Source organism: Vipera ursinii (assembly GCF_947247035.1).
Source record: "Vipera ursinii genome assembly, chromosome: 6".
NCBI classification, from domain to species: Eukaryota; Metazoa; Chordata; class Lepidosauria; order Squamata; family Viperidae; genus Vipera; species Vipera ursinii.
The window spans coordinates 76,503,252-76,527,418 of NC_139515.1; the positions used below are offsets into that span (position 1 = coordinate 76,503,252).

At 39.5% G+C, this 24,167-nt stretch overlaps 1 protein-coding gene across 1 annotated transcript; it reads right to left on the reverse strand.

Annotated features, from left to right (window-relative positions):
* Position 1: 1 nt before the first annotated feature.
* ADA2 (adenosine deaminase 2) lies at positions 2-23,615 on the reverse strand. Its single transcript, XM_083365804.1, has 11 exons — positions 23,496-23,615; positions 22,901-23,226; positions 20,173-20,395; positions 12,590-12,800; positions 11,592-11,719; positions 9,505-9,595; positions 7,318-7,426; positions 6,295-6,452; positions 3,362-3,564; positions 1,627-1,781; positions 2-697 (listed from the first exon to the last, which is right to left on the reverse strand). Exons 2-10 carry the CDS (start codon positions 23,208-23,210, stop codon positions 1,667-1,669), a joined length of 1,548 nt encoding a protein of 515 aa, XP_083221930.1. The 5' UTR covers positions 23,211-23,226; positions 23,496-23,615; the 3' UTR covers positions 2-697; positions 1,627-1,666.
* Between the last annotated feature and the right edge of the window lie 552 nt (positions 23,616-24,167).

Sequence of the window (24,167 nt, forward strand, 5' to 3'; positions counted from 1 at the left end):
TGTATTCATAACTGATTATCAGCATTTTAACAAAGAAAAATTTGTTAAACACCAAGTTTTTTTCTCTATCTTGATGGTACTCTGTCCTGATAGAAATATTGTTACATAGTAGTATCTATAGTATTACTACACTGCACTTCATTAAACTTTTGTAAACCACCTGGGTTATGTATAAAGTAAGATAAATTCAATAAATATTATTACACCTGTATAATTGTTGGGAGAAATGTGTGACCATTCAGATATTTCTGAACTAAACTGCAAACATCCCTTATCAGTGGTTGTTTGAAAGTCAACAAGGTTCTTACGTTTTCTATGCTGTAAAACTAGGCTGCATATTTTTTAAATATTGGCTTTTTAAAAAGAAGCATATGTGTTAAGTATTTCATTGTATTTCTGTACTTTTCTAGCCCCAAAATGCAAGTAATTGTTTCTCTCTTGATGGTTCATATAATACATGTTTGATAAACAAAAATAGCAATCAGCAATTGTTACAATTAGAGCCAAGTATATTAATCTGTATTAAATATCTATAAGCGATGGATCATGCCTCTATTCTTTTATTCTTTTTACTGGGCTTATGGGCGGTTCATGTGACGTCGTGCAATGTATCGGGACAGTTTTGCCATTGCCGGCAATGGGGTGGGCGCAGCTTCCAGATGACGTGTCCGGCCCATGGGCCGGCAGTTTGACACCCCTGAGTTAATATAATAACATTCATTATTATTATTAGATTTTTAATCCTTCCTAAGTTTAAAAAGATAAATATTTGGTCAATTCAAGACTGTAAAAATGCTGTACAGGTAGTCCTTGACTTATGGCCACAATTGAAACCAGAATGTCGGTTGTTAAGGGTGGTGGCTTTTAAAGGAGCCATACAACCCTTTTGTCATGGTTGTTAAGTGAATGATGCAAACTTTAAGCAAATCCTGCTTTTTCTCATTGACTTTGCCAATAGCCAGTTGGGAAAGTCCCAAATGGTGATGACATGACCCCAGGACAAGCTGCCAGCACAGTAAATACACATCGGATGCCAAGCAACCAAATTGTGACTGTGGAGATGTTATTGTTGGTTTTAAGTGTGAGCACTGGTTGTAAGTCACATTTTTCAATGCTGCTGTAACTCCGAAGGAGAATATTTGTCGCTCAGGATTGACATGAGGGGTCCTTGGTGCTCTCTGAGCTTGCTGGTTTTCTTGCAGATGTTTCATTACCCTAACTAGGCAACATCATCAGTGCTAGTCTTTTTTATCGCTCACTTTCTTGGGCTATTTTCCATCCAACTGTTGTGATTCAGGGTCAGCCTGTGGGTTCGGCAGTTGGGTCGGACGAATCAGAGGAGTAGGGGGGTCTTGAAGACCTTGCTGAGGGGGTTGAAGATCTTGCTGGTGATAGCCCTCAGGCAGGCCCCTCCCACTTGGTCACCATGGAGACCCAGCTGTGTGAGCCTGACAGTGTGGATGAAGATGACCCACAGCTGGCCCTGTTCAAGGACGCCCGACGCAGGAGGCAGTCAAGTAGGAGTAAACAGAGGAAGGCTGTGGGGCTTCTTGGAGGGAGGCAGAGAGAGGCCATGCCCTGAACTCTTTATAAAGGGAATGTTTGGGGAGGGCTGGTTCAAATTACCTGGGAGAAGCAAGATTTTGTATAGAAACTCTACTGTGGCCTATTTCCCAACAGCTTCCTGGGGCGAAGCTGCAGAATTGGCTATGAAGTGGTCCCATTTTTTTTGCCAAATGTTCATGGCCTTTTTCTTCTCAGCAGGTTGCATACTACTGTATCTATGAAGGGAAAATACTCAAAGATAGCAAGATACTCTTTAAGAAATGAATGCAAGCAGCCCTGTTCCCTCTCACTCCCCCCACCCCCAAGTCATACTGTTAAAACTCAACACACTTGTATTCAAGAGATACTGAATAAACGGAATATGGCTTGCTTTCCAATTAAGCACATTGAAGCCAATTCTCATTTGCACTTAATGGTGATGCCAGCATGGCCAGCAATATCTTTTTTTTTAAACCTGGTATTCCTGCCCACTCATGTGAGGAAGGAAGGCTGAAGTCATCCTTAACTGTACCACTTAAAATAGATTTCTCCCCTGATTACACTGCTTGCTGAGTGAGTCAAATCTGATAGAATCCATTACCCATAACCTTTGGGGGGAAATCAGGTGTCTTTTACAACTGAGAAGAGGGTAAAGAAGCAGGACAGGGATAGGTAATGGGACAACAAGTGCCAATATTTTGTCCCCGATTAAAAAGTGTGGATATTTTTATAACTCAGCAAAAGTTCTTAATATAGTAGCTGTTACAGCCCCAGCCTCGAGCTCAGAGTAAGAGGAGGAAACCCTTGTGTCACTGTTGTACTACTATCTGTAGGAGTGGTTCAGATTTCTGATGCTGGTGCAGGATCCAATCTGGGTCCAAAGGTTTAGTCTTCTGAGCTTTTGGACTTGTGCTGGAGCCCATCCTCAGGGATCTTCTCTCTAGCAGAGCGTCTAGTGTCTACTAGAGAAAGGTTATCTAAGCACGAGTCCAAAAGCTCAGAAGATTATACCTTTGGTCCCGGTGACCGACCCAAATTGGATCCAGCAACATTATCATGTGACACGTATATTCCTCTTCATTCATTCTAATGCTGGGCTTGAGGCTAATGCCCAGCAGCTTTCAGGAATTGATCTAAGATCCTTTAGATGGCCTTGCTTGAGTCCATCCATTCCATTGTTTTTGCTGAATGGATGAGTGCCAGATGGAGGCCACAGCAGGTTAAAAAAAATCCCTTCAAGACAAAAGGTTGGCATGCTGAGGATTCACACAAACAATGGCCCATTCATTCCCAATCTTTACCTAAGTATTGGTTTGGAAGTTCAGGGAGTGAGGAGCAGAAGGAGAGATGGTATCAGCAGGAGAGTGACAGAGCAGGGGAAAATATGCACCATTATGCTTTGGCAGATCTAATAAAACGTAAATCTTACTGAATTTAGTAGGACTTTTAGTAGGACTGGCACTCTAGGAAGAAGGTGATGGGCACAATAAACAAAAAAGGGGAGAATTTGTAGTGTTTGTAAAGTGTTTTTATAGCATGCATAGTTGTGAAGAATATTCCACCTAGTTCCATCTCAACTATCTAAATGTTTTGGATCAGCAAACTGTATATTTTCATTTTTTATGCAACCCCCCTCCCCCTCTACTATGGCAGGATAGATGTAGTTTCATTTTTGGGCTCCCTATATATATATCTGAAAAGTTCAGCTGGCTCTAAACGTTGTCTCTATTTATTGCCCTGTTTGGACAAAGGTTTGTACATACATGGTGTTTTTTTTTTGTCCATAAATGTCAGCATACAAAATAGATGCACTTACTTTAAAGAGTTTAGCACCAGTTGCTTCAGAGTTCTCAGATCGGCACTCATCCCTCCTATGCCCATAAACATCTCATAGAAGTCATAGGATAATCCCTTTGCTCCAAAGATGGATGGATCATCAGAGGCAACCACTATCTGATGACCCTCTGACAACAGAAAAGCAGCAGGATGGTTTCTCAGATCTGATACTAGCTTCAGGACCTTGCAGAAGAAGAAGAAGAAGAACACATAAGCCAAGAGTTATTTTAGTTAAATCTGCATTTGGTTGTGAGCCCATTGGTCCTAGAGGCCAGTGCTCTTCAACATCTTCATCAACGATTTGGATGAGGGGATAGATGGGGAACTCATCAAATTTGCAGACAACACCGAGCTGGCAGGAATAGCCAATACTCCAGAAGATAGGCTTAAGATACAGGAGGATCTGGACAGACTCGAACACTGGGCGCTATCTAACAAAATGAAATTCAATTGTGAAAAAAGTAAGGCAGGAAAAATCAAATGCACAGGTATAGTATAGGTGGTACCTTGCTCAATAGTAGTAAATGTGAGAGAGATCTCGGAGTCCTAGTGGACAATCACTTAAATATGAGCCAGCAGTGTGCTGCAGCTGCCAAAAAAGCCAACACAGTGCTAGGCTGCATTAACAGAGGGATAGAATCAAGATCACATGAAGTACTAATACCACTTTACAATGCCTTGGTAAGGCCACACCTGGAATACTGCATCCAGGTTTGGTCACCACGATGTAAAAAAGATGTTGAGACTCTAGAAAGGGTACAGAGAAGAGCAACAAAGATGATTGGGGGACTGGAGGCTAAAACATATAAGGAATGGTTGCTGGAATTGGGTATGTGTAGTTTAACGAAGAGAAGGGTGAGGGGTGACATGATAGCAGTGTTCCAATATCTCAGGGGCTGCCACAAAGAAGTGGGAGTCAAGCTATTCTCCAAAGCACCTGAAAGCAGGACAAGAAGCAACGGATGGAAACTAGTCATGGAGAGAAGCAACCTAGAACTAAGGAGAAACTTCCTGACAGTTACAACAATTAACCAATGGAACAACCTGCCTCCAGAAGTGGTGAATGCTCCAACACTGGAAGTTTTTAAGAAGAGACTGGACAGCCATTTGTCTGAAATGGTATAGGGTTTCCTGCCTGAGCAGGGGGTTGGACTAGATGACCTCCAAGGTCCCTTCCAACTTATTATTATTATTCAGAATTCTGAGAACTAGATCTACTGTCACAAAATCACTGTCACAAGGAGGGCTTGTCTATGCACAGAAGAGCTACTATTTGGATATGGTGAGCAACAAAATACCTACTTTTCTAAATGGTTGAGGTTATTCAACCAGTAGTAAGAGAGCAGTAACCATCTCTCCAGAAACTTAACCAGTGTTCAGGAATCAACTGCAGGTGAGTCAACAGATCTTAAATAAATATTTTACAGCTCTTGGACTCCCCCCGCCCCCTCAGATTCTTTTCTTTCTCTTCTTCTCATTTGTCTTTTCCTGTACAGGTAGTTTTTGACTTATGGCAATTGGGACCAGAATTTCCATTGCTAAGCAAGGCAGCTTTTAACGGAGTCATGTCCAACTGTCAGTGCTGCAAACGTTGGATGTTTTTGCTTTGACAATATAAGAGGCAGCTTTTTCCTTTAAATTGTTTTGCTCTTAGAATTAGATGAAGCTGGGGAGAGGAGGGAGAATGTTTTCCCCCTGTTGCACGGAAGGGAAGCTTTGCCCTTCAAACTGATTGGAGAATGTGATTTATGACTGCTAATTGGAGGAGGGAATTGTGCCAGATATTAGGTGCCAAAGGGAGGGGAATTCAGATCTTGGCATCCCACCATGCCATGCCGATGCTTTGTTCTCATTATAGTAGACTTTTCAGAATAAACAATGCCTGAAGGTTCTTTGAAGAACACTTCATTAGTCGGAACCATGACACCAACTTTATGACCTTTTTTGCCATGGTGGTTTGGCAAATCACTGCAGTTGTTAAATGAATTACTGTTAAGCAAATCCCGCTGCCCTCAGTGACTTCCACCCTTTGCATCTTTTATCCTACTGAGTGCTAGGCAGCATGGGAAAAGGTGGCAGTTTGTTTCTAACTCTAATCTGCTCTTCCATGATAGAAAAACTGATAAGAGTTCTCTAATCTTTAGCCTGCTTGTTTCAGAAAGACTAATGTTTATTCTTCCCATTTCTGTATTTCACCATGTAGACAGAGATATAATGTTTCCATCTAAGCATACAATTTCCTTATGAAAGTTAACTCCTCCTTTTAGCCTATAATTGTGTGTCTCTTAATAACTTTCTTGGTGTATCCCTCACTTAGCAACCGTCTGACGTTATGATGGATCCTCCCAAAAGTTACTTATAACCCAGTTCTGGAGTTCTGGTGGCTGCACAAACCCCTTCCGGTCACATGACTTGGAATTTCAGGTGCTTGGCAACCGGCTCACCTTTAGTGTTCCTGCAGTCATGTGACCACTATTTACAACATTTTTACTGGTTTCTGGCTTTTTATTCTTTATACTCTTTCATTTGGGCTTAATGACTGCCACAAAAAAGTCATAAATTTGGGTCAGGTCACGCAGGTGCCTTGACCCATGGCCATCATGACTTACAATGAAAATTCCAGGTTCCATTAAGGTCATAAGTGTAAGACTGCATATATTGAGCTATTTGCACATGGACTGTCTGCTAAATAAGGGTTAACTCCATATTTTCCCTGTAGTTTTTTGTCATCCCATCTAACTTAATCCTAACATCTAGAATGTTCCTCAATCTCCATCTTTTATCTTTCCTTTTTTCTGGGCTGACAGGAATATTCCCAAATAAAATCTAGTATTCTTCATTTTCTATGAGGTCTACAAAAGGATTGGAAATAATACATTAAGTCATTTCAGCTCTCTTTTTCTTGAACAATACCTGATTAGAAATAGGACAGACTTCTACAGCAATATTTCCTTTCAATGCCAACCTCCTAGCTTCTGGATGCTTGGCAAGGGCAAAGCCGTGACCAATCCGGTTGGTATTCAATAGCAGAGCATCCAACAAATTGTTATCTATCGAACTGCCTTCCCAGTCTGAGTAATATAGAAGAAGAAGAGTTATTATACCTTTACGAAAGGATGGCCATCATGGTAAAACTCTCTCAAAATTTTATTCTGAAAGAAAAAATATTAATGCAGTGTGTGGAAAAACCTTTTGGCATCTTCTGCAAAAGAGCATGAAGATTTCTCACAAGGTGCGTTTTTTTAAGGATTTAAACTAAGTCACAATGGTATCTTATACCTATTTTATCCATGGAGCAAAATTCTTCATGAAATTCAACTAAATGGGCTATTTGCACATATACGTTCTGCTAAGTGAGGTTGCCAACCAAGGTTAACTCCATAATTTCCCTATAGTTTTCTGTCATCACATCTAATTTAATCCTAACATCCAGGATGTTCCTCGATCTCCATTTTTATTGTTCCAAGATAAACCTTCAGGATCCCTACACCTGTATACTGGCTTTTTTTATATCCTTCTGTACTTTGGAGAGGAAAGTGTGTGAGAATTTCTGAGAACAGCAATTTGATCTCAACACTGATGAGTGAATATCATATATCAGTGTTTCTCAACCTTTTCTTCACCACAGACCCCCTTTAAATATCATTTTTGGCCACAGACCATGGCCATGGACCACCAGGACTTAACTCAAGATTTAAATAATAACATTTCTTCAAGCCTTCATGGGCCCCTTGTGGTGACATCTTGCCCCCCCCCCGGGGTCTGCAGACCACAGTTTGAGAATCACTGTCATATATAGATGTATATTTACTTAGAAATACTTACAACTGTGTTCAAAAGGTTCACCTCAAGAGGTAATTACGAAGAAGTTTGCAGAACTAATTTCTTAGCTATTTATTGCACTTCAAAGGAGTGCTGTGATGTATTTGTGCTTACTTGTCTCACCAGCATGAAAGAAATATGGCAACTTAATTCCTTGAGTTTCTGGCAAACGTAAAGCTTCTTTCAATTCCCAGAGAGAGTATCCACCATCTTCCCAACCAACCTGAAAAAGAGCATTGCTCTGGATCAGCATTCAGTACTAAGGTATTATTAATGTATCAATGACTATCATTTAAAAAACCCAAACAGATCTACTCTATTAATACAGGTAGTCCTCGACTCACGATCACAATTGAGCCCAGAATCTATGTTGCTAAGAGAGAAATTTATTAAGTGAGTTTTGCCCCATTCTACAACTTTTCTTGTCACATTTCTTAAGTGAATCACTGCACTTGTTCAATTAGTAACACGGTTGTTAATTGAATCTGGCTTCCCCATTGATTTGCTTGTCAGGAGGTCACAAAAGATGATCACGTACCCTGGGACACTGCAACCATCATAAAGATGAGCCAGTTGTCAAGCATCTGAATGTAAATCACATGACCAGGGGATGCTGCGACAGTCATAAGTGTGAAAAATGGTCATAAGTCACTTTTTTCAGTGCCGTTGTAACTTCAAAAGGTCACTAAATGAACTATTGTAAGTCAAGGATTAGAAGCATGGCACCAGCTGCAAACAGCAATGGCCCATAATAAGCCACTGGATGATTGCAAACTGAAAAAGCCAGTCTTTTCTTTCTGTTCTTTCACTGGGCCAACTGCCTGCCTGCCTGCCTGCCTGCTTCCCAGCTTGTGTTTCATGTTATTCAGCCAGCAGTAGAGAGCACCCGAAAGCATTAGCACTCTGGCAAAGCAGAAGTGAGGTAGGTTTGTTTTATACCAGGGGTCCTCAACCTTGGCAACTTTAAGACTTGTGGACTTCAACTCCCAAAGCTGGCTGAGAATATCTGGGAGTTGAAGTCCACAAGTCTTAAAGTTGCCAAGGTTGAGGACCCGTTTTATACTACCTTGGGAAGGGCATGCAAATAAAACGGATTGTGAGGCAGTGGTCTCCACCCCAGCGGTGAGGTTCAGAGCTGTAAGTACGGAAATTCTATAATTCAGTTTCTCACTTGATCAACACAGGCAATGTTCACAAGGACTACAATACTGATAGTCCTCGAATTATGACTACAATTGAGCCCAGAATTTTGGTTCTAAGTCACTGGGATTGTAAGCTGAGTCTCCACATGACTGGACTCAATTTTAAGACTACTGTGATTATTGAGTGAGTCACATAATGGTAGTTCCAAAAAAGTTACAAAACATGATCACGTGACAACAAAACGCTGCAAGTTGGTTGCCAACCTTCCAAAATCTGTCACGTGACGTATGGAGCTGGTGCAGCAGTCATGACTTTGAGATGGTGAATAACTTTTTTTTGAGTCTATTGTAACTTCAAATGGTCATTAAACAGCTGGTCCTAAGTCAAAGATTACCAGCGTATCTATAACATTCTGTCTCAGAAATAAGTGTAAGGTTCAACTGTATGGGTGTTTCCTTTATAAGATGATGAGATGAAATAGTATGTGGGAATGACCTTGGCAGACAGGAGGGAAAACTGCAGAGTAGACAACCAGAACGTTCAAGATGTCTCAGTGCACAGAAGAGGGGAAAGGCACTGGAAATTAGAAACCCTCCCTAATTTCAGGTAGTCCTCGACTTATGACAATTGAGCCCAATATTTTTGTGCTAAGCAAGGCAATTATTAAATAAGTTTTGTCCCAATATTATGACCTGTTTGCCACAGTTGTTAAGCAAATCTCTGCAGTTAAGCGAATCTGGCTTACCTCACTGACTTTGCTTTTTGAAAGCCAGATGAGAAAGTCATGGATGGTGATTACATGACCCCGGGATAGTACAACTGTCATAAATAATGCCAGTTGCCAAGCACCTGATCATGTAATCATGGAGAGGCTGCAATGGTTGTAAGTGTGAAAAACGGTCAGTGCTGTTGCAACTTCGAACAGTCACTAAACAAGTGGTTGTAAGTCAAGGACTATATGTAAAAGGGAAGCAGGGGAGAAATACTTTCAGTCTTGCAAAATTCTGTTAATATAATCTAACAATTTTCTGGTTGAACATCTGGTCTGGGCTGCAGTGCAGGGCTAAGGTAGTCATATGATTGGACTGCAGCTTAAATACTTTGCTCCCCACTATTTCATCCCCTTGCATAAAACCCATGAGGAATATCAGGAATTACCAAATCAAACCCTGCCACGGTATTTGGGAACTGAGTTCTGAGTTCTATGGCTGTGCGAATAGCTTCTTTGATCTGGGAAACACTTTGCTTTCTGAAAGGCAAAAGCAGGAGAAAATATCAAGGAAGAAAAGGTTGTAGATACTGTTGCTTTGATTAAAGAGTGCTGAACAAATATTTGACTAAACTTGTATGATGCCTAAAAAACAGAATATATACCTAAACAGAGGAGAATGAGTATCTAAGATTGCATGTATTGAAAGCAGCGAGAATAGCATTTGCCTAATACTGGAAAAATGAAAGCCTACCAACTGAGATTTTAATCAAGAAAATTTTAGAATGTGCAGAAATGGACAGATTAACTTTAGAGATTAAAGAGAAAGAGGATTCAATTTATTTTAAAACATGGGTTAAATTTTACCAATGTTTAGGAAAACGAACTAGCGAGAAATGAATGTTGTATGTTATTTTGAATATATATTAGTAAGGAGAATGATATGTATTGACTAATTGATACCGTATATGATTATCATTTAGCATATATATTATAGCTATTTACTGTTATATTAATTAGCGTTAATTGAACATATGTACCTGGACAATAGTCTGTTTGCTAAAGCTTGAAAATGTTATTGGGGGGCAACCCCAATGTTGTTCCCAAACCCGTTCCTACCCCAATCCCGATCCTAACCCCATCCCAAATCCTGATCCTTACCCTAGTTATAGCCTCTTCATAACCCTATAAAATTCAATAAAAAACTCTTATAAATAAAAGAACATATACCTAACCAGTTCACCAACAACAGAGAGAAAGAAGTCATGAGAGAAAGGCTATTTATTTAGTACGTTTATAAGGTATATACTCATGGATAATCCCATCCGCAGGCAATACTTGCATATTAATGCATTCATCCCAGAGTGATGTAACTTAGGGGTCTCCAAACTTGGCAACTTTAAGACTTGTAGACTTCAACTTCCAGAATTCCTCAGCCATACAACTCCCTTATGAGCTAAGATGTGACTATGTACTTAATCAAGCTCCCTTTTTAATGAAAAATTTGGAACAAAATACTTAACTCACATCAGCCTTACCAATGTTGGTACCCCTGCCATATAAATCTCATAATCTCTGAATAAGGGTACCAAATTGGGGAAACATGCCAGAAGGGATTCTTTTTATAGTACCAAACACGTATTTCACACCTGAAATTCCTTTACATACTCATTATGATGTCAAGCTCAATTTGGATTGGCTTAGAATAAGCCAAGTTATCCCTCACTTCCATTACAACATATTTTAGGTTCATCCTTCTGAAGATTCAGAACTCGCTACACCCCAACTTCAGAGGTGGTGATGTTCAATTCTATCTTAGTCCCATGCCTATGTGCTTTTAAGCTCCTTCCCTTTAACGCTCTCCAACAAATCCACAAATTCTATCACACTTAGCTCTTTTGTATCAATTGATCTAATTTCTATTCCATGGCAATAAGAAGTTGCAGGACAGGAAGACAGGAGACTGGTAGGCTTTAAAAATTCATCCAGAAATAGCTATGGTAGAATAAGGAAGCTCTGATACTCCTAGTGTTGCCCATTTCCCTTGCACTAGCTACAATGATGTGGGTTGTTGTTGTTGTTAGTTGCGAAGTCGTGTCCGACCCATCACGACCCTATGGACAATGTTCCTCCAGGCCTTCCTGTCCTCTACCACTGGTCTGTAATTCAGAACTTATGGATTCATAATCCTAGTGGGGGTCAGGAAGAAACATATCTCTAGAGTCTAGAGACTTATTGGATAGATAGCTATAAAGAGAATGATGGGATTTTTAGTCATTACCTGAAGGTGGTTTAATTTAAAAAAAAAATAAGATGGTTTTATTTTTGCTAGTTAATATTGATTATGTGCCATCAAGTTGGAGTCAACTACACAGATGTTTCCCCCCCCCCCCAAAAAAAGGATCTAATCCCAGCCTGATTCTTCAGGCCTTTCAGTGCCAATATAATTGTGTTCTTCCACTTGGTTAATATTAGTTACTTAAATTCAAATGTATGGACCTGCCCCAGTTGACAAAGCTATCTAGACATTCCTTACCGGAGTGTCGTATATATAAGTTTTAGTCCCACAAAATCAGGATGAACATTTACAAATTGCTTTGCCACTGCTTCAAAAGCTGCCACAGACCAAAATTTATCATGAAGACTTCCATCCAGCTCATATATCTGTGGGCAAAAAAACAACGCACAAAAAGTTTAAACCATGTGAAAAAAGCTCTTACAGGAAAACTATAGATACCATATGTAACCACTTGCTAACATAGATCACCAGGAGGCAGTATGCGACTAATTTCATGGTAAATCTGGACTCATTGGACGTATGTAGCCAACTCTTATTCTTATTGAAACCACGGAATAAGATCTGGTTACGTATGTCCAGTCCCAGTATAGGAAAAAACCAGTTATATACTGCCACCTGGAAATAATAGGATATACTGTAAAAATAGGGAGATTTCCCCTACTTCAAAAAGGGTGATCTTCTCTCCTTAAGGGAAGTGGACTACCATTCTGGTAGTTTTTGAATTTTGATTGTGATGTTTAAAAAAAGTATATTTTTGTCCATTCTACACACTTGGAATACTGCATCCAGTTTTGGTCACCACGATGTAAAAAAGATGTTGAGACTCTAGAAAGAGTACAAAGAAGAGCAATAAAGATGATTAGGGGACGGGAGGCTGAAACATATAAGGAACGGCTGCTGGAATTGGGTATGTCTAGTTTAATGAAGAGAAAGACAAGGGGGGACAGGATAGCAGTGGTCCAATATCTCAGGGGCTGCCACAAAGAAGAGGGAGTCAAGCTATTCTCCAAAGCACCTGAAAGCAGGACAAGAAGCAATGGATGGAAACTAGTCAAGGAGAGAAGCAACCTAGAACTAAGGAGAAACTTCCTGACAGTTAGAACAATTAACCAGTGGAACAACCTGCCTCCAGAAGAGAAGGGGAAGGAAGAGGAGAGGGAAAGAGGGAGGGGAGGAAAAGGAGCAGGAGGAGGAAGGGAAGAGAAGGAGAAGGAGAAGAAGGAGAAATGTATTACCGGTGGTAGGATAACTCTGATCTCAATATACTGCACATTGTCTTTATAGAGCTCCAGCAGACCTTGATACAAATAGGATTTAAACACAGGTGCATAATTAATAATGCCAGAAGCGGTCTTAAAGATATTTTCAAATTTCTCCCAAATGAAAGCTTGAGTTGGGTAGGTCTTCTCTGGAGTATCTGTTACTAGTGTTAGGTTCCTCAGTAAACTGGAGAGGGAGAAAGAAAAGCAACATTCTGACTTGAGGAATCTTCACAAAATCTCTTGTTCTTGGACACAAGCTCAAGATCAAGTAACCTTTTAAATGCAGATCATTCTCTTGCAGGATCGTTTTTTTTTTAAAAAAAACCAATATTTATTTTATGCATACACAATTAACAAACTTCAATCTTAAAAGAAACAAATAGAGAAGAGACAACTGCAAATTAAAAATATATACTAATAAGGAAAAGAAAAATGAAACAAAATCTGTCTTAAATGTTATACTTATCAAGTCATTGATTTACTAATGAATACATTAATGATCAACACAAAATAGTATTGTAAATATCACATGTCTGCCATAGTAACACATACACCTGCATCTTTTGATTGGTAGAAAATAATCAAGTAAATAATCTGAAAATAATTTTTCAAAGAAATAAATGACACCTTTCCAACAACCATTCCTTGAAGTTTGGAGTAATAACACATTTCCATTTTCTCAGTATAACTTTTAGCTCTCTTTCGTGCACCAGCACTACTAAGCATGTGTATTCTTTATTCTTAATTTATGCTTCATATTTCTTAATTGCTCTTTTTCCTCCCTGCCATAAATTCCGATCAACATTTAGTACTGTATGTGGACTTCAGATGTTATGGCTAGGATTCTGTCCAAAGCATATTTGGTCAGAATAATAAATTTATTCATCCTACTATTTCAGGTTACTTAACTATTTTTAATGAATTAACCACTAAATAGATTTCCTATAACCCATAAACCATGGCCAGCAACCAGAATGTGCTAAACAAAAACTGAACTAGCCACAAAACAGGTGCAAAAATGCAAAAAGGGGATATGACTGTTTTTATTTCCCAATGCGGTTTATAGGACTGATATTTCCTGGTAATCTCTTATCCAAGCATTAACCAGATCCAATCCAATTTATCTTTTCAAAATTTGGTAGTGCTGCAGCTACTGTGATTCTTATTAATTAAAAGAAAAAACGAGGAAGCATACAATCCTTAATATTCTCTCTTGAGGCATTTTGAAGGTAGCTTTGCGTACAAGAATTAGATTTTCTCAGCACTCTATGGCATACATTGTGTCAAATTAACACCATCTAGACCAGGGGTCTTCAAACGTGGCAACTTTAAGATTTGTGGACTTCAACTCCCAGAACTCCTCAGCCAGCCCTGACTGTGCTGTTCAGTTATCAACGACTTTGATGTGGGAAGAGAAAATATGATCTTGAAAAGATAAACAGAATTGGATCAAATTTGTCAAGGTGGGATAAGATAGATGGGAATAACCTCAAGATTCAGAAAGATCTTGACAAGCTGGAATAATGGGCAGAAAATTTATTTATTTATTTATTTTATTTTAATCCCATTTATATCCCGCCCTTCTCCAAAGACTCAGGGCGGCTTACAAGCTAAGCACAAATCAATGTACTTAGCAATAGCCTTCATTCTATGTATATGCCTGCTTATTAGGGCTTTCGGGGGGGGGCAAGCAGCATTATTACAAAGTCAGCTTAATTGCCCCCAACAATCTGGGTCCTCATTTTACCTACCTCGGAAGGATGGAAGGCTGAGTCAACCTTGAGCCTGGTGGGATGCGAACCTGCACTAATTGCAGGCAGCTGGTGTTACTTAAGGAGGCATTAGCCCACTGCTCCACCAAGGCTCTATAAAAAATGCCCTCATCTAGGTAGGAAAGCATGATTATGGGATGTAGGGCGCCAAACTGGGCAACATGATGTTTGAGAAAGGTGATTTGGTGGAGCACAACTTGAATATGAGCCAAAATCATGTCAGTATTAAATACAGGGTTGGGTCAAGATCATGAGAAATCACTGTTTCACTCCATTCTGCATAAGCTAGATGTACAGTATCTATAGAACATTGTGTCTAGTTTTGGGCACTGGACTTTGTCCAAAGGAGAACACCCATAAAGACAAGTGACCTGGTAAGGAACGATTATAAAGAAAGACAGGAAACATTGGCTATGCTTAATACGGGGAGAAAAAGACACAGTAAAATATGGTAGCAGTCTTCGAGGATCTGAAGGGCTCCCATACTGAACATGGGAAGGAATCCATTCCACTGGGATCATTTGCCATAATCAATTCTTGGCTCCAAAGAAGAACATGAGAATCCCAAGAAAAGATGATTATTTTGCAAACAAATAAACTGGGATGCTGATTTGTTACTACTGCTAACATTTATACTGTTATTACAATCACAGAGAAGAGAAAAGACAGCATGTGTGGAGCAAAGCTTAGCACACAAGATTTGCTAAAACTAAGAAATGTGTAACTAAAAGTAGAACCCCAGAAGAGACAATTGGCCAGATTTATGGGCCCTGCTGCAGCAGCTGAAATGCTGAGGATCCTACTGGTATCAGGTCAGCAGGAAGTCCTCCTCTGATGGGTATCCCAGACCAAGCAGTTCTGCCCTTCCCCTGGGAAGCCTTAGAAGACATTATGCAGAAGGCACCAGCCACTTAATCCAGGGGCTGCTTCTCCGGCACTTAGTTAATTCTTCTTTTGCAAGAAGATTAGCATCAGGGTGTAAATATTCAGATAGCACTAAGGTATCCTGGCTTTGGGGGTTGGGAGGAGAACTTCCTTCTTTTTAAGACATTGAGCAGAAGGAATAACAGGAAAGCTGCCTCCAGTAAAAGCTGGCTATTGGGTTAAGCTACATTTTGGATTCACATAATGAGCCATAAACAAGGAAAATAGGCTAGATTCATAAAAACACATCATGTCACAAAAATATATGGAAGCTTAACACTAAACAAGCTTCAGACAAAGTGCACGTGGACCCACTAAGTCACTAACTAACTTGGTGGTGCCATTAAATACACTACGTTTAACTTCAGTTTCTGTCTTGATATTTAGCAATCTTAGTGTTAAATTTAGACAATAAGAACATCTTGAATATATTAGCTGTCAGCCCAAAGGGCTGCCTCATGAGGTGGTGAATTCATCTGCAAGTCTTCAGGTAAGAGGCTGGATGGTACGTCAGAAATGCTGGAGAGGATCGACCACCCGAGTAGTCAACTGGACTGGATGACCCCTAACATCCCTTCTAAAAATAAGATTCTATTACCGAAAATGAATTTGAATACTGAACAATTTCTACACTCATAAATATTGGTTCTGAGGTCTCTAAAAATGTTTTGATATCAATTTTAGTGTTCCATTTTCATCAGTACTCTTGCATTTTCTTTGGAATGAGAAATTCCAGTTTATTTCATCCTAAGAAGGGTCAGTCAAATGTCTTTTGACTTATTATCACCTCCCCAAGTGAATAACAGGCAAATAGGCTCATTGTATGCAGTGAAATATGCAAATCAAGTTTGGCTCATGCTGTTGTTCCATCCAAGCCCTTCATAATAAACCAGGGTTTCACCCAGGACCCAGACCACATTCCTTCACTATGACAACTGTGACCAGGTCCTATAAGTGGTCTATGCTTGGTGCTTTTCCTAATCAGAGCCTGATCAGTGAAACATATACATAATGGCACAAGCAAAACCTAGATTGAATTGCCCCATCATCTCCATCATTATTAATCATAATAATATTGTGTTCCTACAATTTATAAGAAATAGCACTGGCAATAATCCTAAACCAAGGTAGCAATGGGTCTGATCAAACAGACAGGAGGAGACAGCACAAAATGGATTCTCTTTGCCACACATTTAAAGGGCCAGCTGCTATTTCCCTGACCAAAACGTTTTTCCTATGCTTTCAACTGCAGGTAATGTTTCATTCCTGTATTAAGTGGGATGGGAGGACCAGATTAAAAGAGTGGGGAAGGAAGCTAAAACATCCAATAGCCCTAATTTGCTCTGGGTGTTTTCCATTTTTTTTAAGTTCCACCAGTCAAGGAATTCAAAGTTAAGGTTTCCACAGCAACCTTAACTCTGCCCTCTTGTGCATGACAATGGGGGGTCTTTCTTATTACATTAGCAGACAAAAGATTGAGCAATGCAAGAAACTACTCCATAAACAATGCAACATAATAGAAAGGAAATGAACCATAGCACGAATGGCAGCATTTTCTGCTAGTTTATATGTGGCAGTAACTGCCATTTCAGGTCTGTTCGGACAACTGCTTATGTGGTGACATAGCAAACATCACCCTAGAAACCAAGAATGAATGAAGGGCAAGGAGGCATCTTTTACAAAGTTATCTGAAGTATAAGTCACAAGGGATGCCCAAGAATGGCAGTTTTAAAAGACAGATCCCCTTCAGCCCAACAGGGAGAGATCACAAAAATTTGGCCAAAAAAGAAAAAAGAAAATGAAAAAAAAATGGAAAGAATCTTAAACTAGAGATTTTCTTTAGAAAATGAACACAAGTTTTAGGCAACTTGATAATATTTACTCAAAATAAGTCCTACTATGCCTAAATCCTACTAAAATAATGTAGAATTGCATTATTTATGATATATGATAGTACCCGTAGTCCTCAGCTTATAACAGTTCATTTAGTGACTCTTCGACGTTACAACAGCACTGAAAAAAAGCGACTTAGGACCATTTTTCACACAACTATTGCAGTATCCTCATGGTCACTTCATCAATATTCACTAGGCAACTGACTCATATTTATGACGGTTGCAGTATCCTGAGGTCATGTGATCATTTTTTGTGACCTTCTGACAAGCAAGGTCAATGGGGGAAGCCAGATTCACTTCACAACCATGTTACTAACTTAACCACTACAAGTGATTCACTTAACAACTCTGGAAAGGAAGATCGTAAAATGGGTAAAATTCACTTCACAACTGTTTTCATTTAACAACAGAAATTTGGGGCTCAATTGTGGTCGTAACTCAAGGACTACCTCTATTGCCATTATCATTTTAATCTCAGCAAAATTTTGTTCTTGCAGAATCAAGCTGTCCTGGTTCTCCTTCTCTCTTCAGAAAAGATAAAATGAACCAAACAGACATGAGGGGTTTTTAATTCCTTCACAGAATGTTTACTATGGGGGGGGGAGGGGAAATGGATGGAGAAATTTGAAGACACGCAAACACTGGAAGAAAGTGAGTAGATTTGTCAGAGGAAGCAAAACTGGCTGTGTATAAGAGCATGAGAGCTGGAAATATCAGGAGAAGCATAAAAGTTGAATGCAGAGGGAATGGGGTGCTTAAGAAGTGTGTGGGACAAAACAAAAAGAGATAGGGTCAAGATTGAATGGATGAAGAATGAATATAGGCTAAACACAAAAGTGGGTGATCAGCGTGAAAGGAGTGTTGATATGGTTTGGCCTCCTAGAAAGAATGAATGAGAACTGAATTGCAAAACAAATACATGAAGGAAGAATGTATGGGTCAAGAGGAAGGAGAAACAGAATCATGGCTGGATGGAGTTGGTGAGATCTTCAAAAGGAGAGGAGCTTGAAAAATAAAAGGCAATGTTTCAAGGTACAGCATGAAACATTTTCTTATTTCATGCCATTTATTCCCTTTGCTTACTATTTATTATTTCTTCCCTGTGTTTTGGATTAAGTTGCTTATCCAAAAAAGTGAACTGCATGATGGATATATATGTATTAATTCATTCTATGTAGTGCAGAGTCTCTGCTTTTTAGTGTGCTGTCTAGATTTGCCATGGCTTTCCTCCCCAGGAACAAGCGTCTTTTAATTTCTTGGCTACAGTCCCCATCTGCAGTGATCTTGGAGCCAAGGAAAATAAAATCTGTCACTACCTCCATTTCTTCCCCATCTATTTGCCAGGAATTGAGAGGGCCAGATGCCATGATCTTGGTTTTCTTAATGTTAAGTTTCAACCCAAGTTTTGCACTCTCCTTCTTCACCCGCAACAAGAGGCTCTTGACATCGCCCTGTCAACAAAAGTGCGTATAGTCAAGGCTATGGTCTTCCCAGTTGCAATGTATGGCAGTGAAAGTTGGACCATAAGAAAGGCTGAGCACCAAAGAATTGAGGCCTTTGAACTATGGTGCTGGAGAAGACTCCTGCGAGTTCCTTGGACTGCAAGGCGATCAAACCGGTCAGTCCTAGAGGAGATCAATCCTGACTGCTCTTTAGAAGGCCAGATCCTGAAGCTAAAACTCAAATACTTTGGCCACCTAATGAGAAGGAAGGACTCCCTGGAGAAGAGCCTAATGCTGGGAAAGATCGAGGGCAATAGAAGAAGGGGATGACAGAGAATGAGGTGGCTGGATGGAGTCACTGAAGCAGTAGGCGTGAGCTTAAATGGACTCCAGAAGATGGTAGAGGACAGGAAGGCCTGGAGGAATGTTGTCCATGGGGTCGCGATGGGTCGGACACGACTTCGCAGCTAACAACAACAACAACAACAGTGCAGAGTACAGAGTATTCAATAACCATGTAGGTCTTGGAGTGAGGGCTGAAGCTGGGATGGTAGGACAATCTTCAAAACATGGTGCAGATGCCGTCCACATCCAAGGTTGAGAAAGAGACAGCAAAAAAATAAATAAATTTTCCCATAATAAAGAAACATAAGACATTATGGAAGGCTTGGTTGTTTCTTCATTATTAGGTTTGCTACTATCTGCACTGAAACAAGGTATCTGTCCCAGCAGCCTTGTCCTTGATGCCTCTATCGTTATTACCTGAATGCTGGCTGAATTTTGAAACAGATCTACTTCCATGCCCTGAATGAAGCTCTCTTATGAACAATACTCTTTATATTGAAAAAAGAAAGAGTTAAAGAGCTGATACATGTAAGCTGCTATAATGAGTCAGAACAGTAGTTCATCTAATCCAGTAATATTGATCCTGAATGGCAATGGCTACCCAGAGTTTTAGATAGGTATATTGGAGATACCAAGATTCGAACCTGTAATCTTCTTCATGCAAAATATATGCTTGAGGTGCAAGGTACATATCTGCAAAGAAGTACTGATTGAATTCTCGGTCTTTACTCATTAATTCACTAAAAGGTTTTAGATGGATGATTAACATATGGTCTTATCAGCAACCCAACTCCACATTTTTTATTGTAGGGTCATAGTAAGGATAAGGTAAGGCACCCTGAGTAATTAGGGAACAGATTGTACAAAAGTTAAGTATTATGGTTAAAACAATGTTGACATGTTTGCTCCACTGAAGCACTATGATGGCTTCTAGATTAAAAGAAAAGGCTCTGACGGAATAAACACGCAAAAATAGTAATCCATCTTTAAAATTATGCAGATAGTGCTCCAAACCAGCCTTCCTCAATCTGCTGTATTTCAAATTGATGCATACTACTGGTAGCTATACATTCAAGGAGTTGCAGTCCCAGCACATCTGGAAGAGGCAACTTGGGGAAGGAAGAAGCAACATAATAGTGTAAATTTGCTTGTAATCAATCAGAAATATTTTCACTCACCTCTTATCAAATCCACCCACATCCTTCAGTGTCTTGCGGTAGGTCTTTAGCAAAGTCCACTTGGAGCAAAGAGGCACTTTTTTAGGAGGAGAAGGCTTTGAAAACTTGAATTGAACAGTCCATCTCGGGCAGAAGCAAATGTAACAGTTAGGCAGGTAACTTGCATTGTACACCAGCCAGTCAGCACTCAGGATAGCATAGTCGTGAACATGTAAAAGGCCACCTGTCAGCAAGGAAGAAGCAAGTGGACAAAGGAAAAGATTGGATTGAATTGCTTTGCCAAGACAAAGAAACTATCTATACCCCAGTGATCTGACCAGTGTGGGTGAGGAAGCCTATAAGTGACTAGCTGAATTGTCTCAAACAGTAGAAAGCTAGGAAGAGGAATGGTGCTTAAAGATACATTGGCCCTGTACAAGTCTAGATTGAAATGACAAACACAAACCCTAGCCAATAACACTGTGCAAAGGCTCCAATGCTTGGATTGCACCATTGTCCAGAAGGTATCTTCTTTAGCAAACAAAGGTTTTCTTTATTTAAAATTAGCTATATTTGCATGTTTAACTGTAGGCAGGGAGCAAATGATGGTGCAAGAACAGCTTTCACAGTATTGTCTCTAAGTCTAAGACTTTATTTTCCTGCTTAGCTTCTTTATTGTGTTGGGATCTCACTACAAGTTTCTTGAAGAGAGATTTCATTCAAGGCTTAAATAAAATGTATACGAAGGCAATCGTGCCTCAAATTTGAGACAAGAATGGAAGAAATCCACTTTTTTTTAAACACCATGAATTATCACAAGGTGTGGTCACCCAAGCCCGGATATTTTTTCAGGGTAAATTTTTTCAATACAATTGAATGCTTTGGGAATTGTTAAAAGGGCTGGATAGCCATCAATTGATTACTACACTGGACTGTAGTAGTAGATTACTATACTGGACTGGAAGTTGGATTATATGACCTCCAAGTTATCTCAGAATCTTACATTTAGTGATTCTACGACTAACAAAAATAGCCATTTTAAACAAAAATAAATGACAAAAATGGAGGTCGGTGGTAATTATATAACTCAAATACTTACTATGCAAAATCTGCCATTATCAGTACTATCATGCATGAGGAAAAGCAGGGCAGAAAGGTATTGCTGAAGCTATTGTTCCCATGGTAGTTTGTCCAAACAGAATATCTCGGTAAAGGTATGATTGTGCGCCCATTCCATTAAACAGATATCATTTCAAAATAGCATTCCTGGACTCCAGTGTTTCTCAACCTTAACAACTTTAAGACATATGGACTTTGACTTGCAGAATTCCCAAGCCACCTTGCCACGAATAAAGGTGTGGATTATAACTTGTTCTGTGAAACACCCAGAGAATATATAGCAGGGTGTAGGCAACTATGCCAACTTTGCAACTGGTGGACTTCAACTTCCAAAATTCCTAGTACCGCTGGCTCAGGAATTCTGGGAGTTAAAGTCCACAGTCATATAGTTGCCGTTGTTGCCCACCCCTGATATATAGTATACTGTATAGTGTAGTTCTTAAACTACTAATGGGAAAATTGCCTGGTTTAACAGCGATTGTTCCAGTTTAGATGCTAAAATGACCCTGTATCTTTCTTTAATTGGGTTATCATTTGGAATTAATATTTCTTCGAAATGTTTGTGGACCTTAGGTATATGTTATCTGATAACCAATTTTATAAAATCCTGCTGTATGGAAAGGCCAAGTCATGGAGTGAAAAGACAGACTCAAAGCTGTTGACTTGAATTGAACTTCCTTATTCACTGTGTTCCATCCTTATGGACTGTTCCCTGGGATTTTAAGACAGCAAAGACCCATACCTGTATTACAGGGAGATACAAGAGCAATGCTGAAGGAACAGAGTGTAGGTATCAATGGAAGAGAGAAAAGAGCCAGGGCAGTCAATTGTGTGCGTGGAGGAGGAGAACCAAAGACCAGCCTTGGAAGCGACTATAAGGTAGTCCTTGACTTACAACTACAATTAAGCCCAAAATTTTCATTGCCAAGTGCCCAAATTTTGATCATGTGACTGTGGGGATGCTGCAACAGTCCTAAGTGTGAAAAACAGTCATATGTCACTTTTTCCAATGCCACTGTAATTTTGAACTAAACAAATGGTTGCAAGTCAAGGACTAGAGGAGTAGAGAAGTAGAGAAGGCTTAATGCTTCATAAGTCTTTCAAAGATACAGATCAGCTACAGTCAACCATTAACAAGTAATTTTAATTCCTATGAATCGATAAAGGCTGAAAGCAAAAGAAGCAACTCAGTAAAAGGGGTCAACTACAAGCCTATGAAAAGATCTTGTAATATTGTCTTTATTGCTAGTCCATGTATGCCATGTACTGAATAAATATATTGTCTTTATTGCTGTAAATGGTGGGCAGTTAAACAAACACAGGGGAAAAAGGAAATCTTTAACTGTCAAATATACTTATCACTATTCTCAAATTCAGAATTTGCATCTGTGGTTTATACCTTAACTGGAACACTCAAACAGCCTGGGAAAATAATTTTACCTAAAGTTGTAAAAAAAACACCTCTACAACTAATTTTGATAGACTTTTTTTAAAAAAGCAAAAGCTCTATAGTTGGAAAGAAGCAGATTAGTCATTATTCCTTTACTTTGTAGAGTTTATTTTAGTCCAACCAAATTACTTATTTAGCATGAAACTCATGGAGGTGCTGAGGAAATCAGGAATTATTTACCTTTGGGCATTTCTTTTAAGATGTTGAACACAGCACTTTGTTCAATGAAACTTTTAGCCTTGAAGAAATGCATAGCAGGTGGAAATATCCCAGTCTGCATAGCTTTCATTACTTCTGTTTTTTTGAGGTGCATAAGCTTGTGGTTGAAATATTCTTCCTGTTGTCCTAGGATAAGATTGCCACCTGTACGCCGGGCATTTTCCTTCTGAAGTAGCATCTCCCGTTTGGTCAATGAGACGCTTACACATAGGGAAACCAAACTGAAAATGAGGATCACCCAACCTCCAAAACTCTGAACAACCACTTTCATTGCTACAGGGGCACACCTAGAAAACATGGACACAAATGCAAACAATTTTTCAAAAGAATCTGAATTATCTTAAGTATAGGAAACAATTGGAAAAGTCTGAGAGACCTGTTTTCAGAAACATGTTCTGTGCTTGAAACTGAAGGATTTAAATTGTAGAGATTTAAATATTCATTTAAGGGTTCAAGAATTTCTCCAAGAGATTTTCCAGCCCACATTAACAGCTTGCCCCTTTCTAACAAAAGGTCCTTCAAAGCTCACTTGGAGGCACCCCCACAATTTACTTACTGATGATTTTTCCTTCCTTGTGTTTGATAAAAGCTCTTTCACAAGCCAAAAGTCACAGCTTCTCAGGAACATATAGGACGATAGTCTGGTTGTGTGTTGAAACTAATCCTCCAACACCAGTTGCAATGCCTTTATAGTTTCAGTTGGACCACAAAATTCCTCGTCACTCTTTAAATAAAGAAGGAAGTTATGAAAATGATAATGAATTACAGAAAAACTATGATTTTCATGCTCACTTAAGCAAAAATTAGTATTATTCACTAACTGGACACGGAACCACTGATTGGTTCAAAATTGGGAAAGGAGTCCGGCAAGGCTGTATACTGTCGCCTTGCCTATTTAACTTATATGCAGAGCACATCATCAGAAAGGCAGGGCTAGATGAATCAAAAGTTGGAATTAAGATTGCCAGAAGAAAAATCAACAACCTAAGATATGCAGATGATACCACTCTAATGGCAGAAAGTGAAGAGGAACTAAAGAGCCTCTTGTTGCGCGTGAAGAAGGAGAGTGCAAAACTTGGGTTGAAACTAAACATTAAGAAAACCAAGATCATGGCATCTGGCCCTCTCAATTCCTGGCAAATAGATGGGGAAGAAATGGAGGTAGTGACAGATTTTATTTTCCTGGGCTCCAAGATCACTGCAGATGGGGACTGTAGCCAAGAAATTA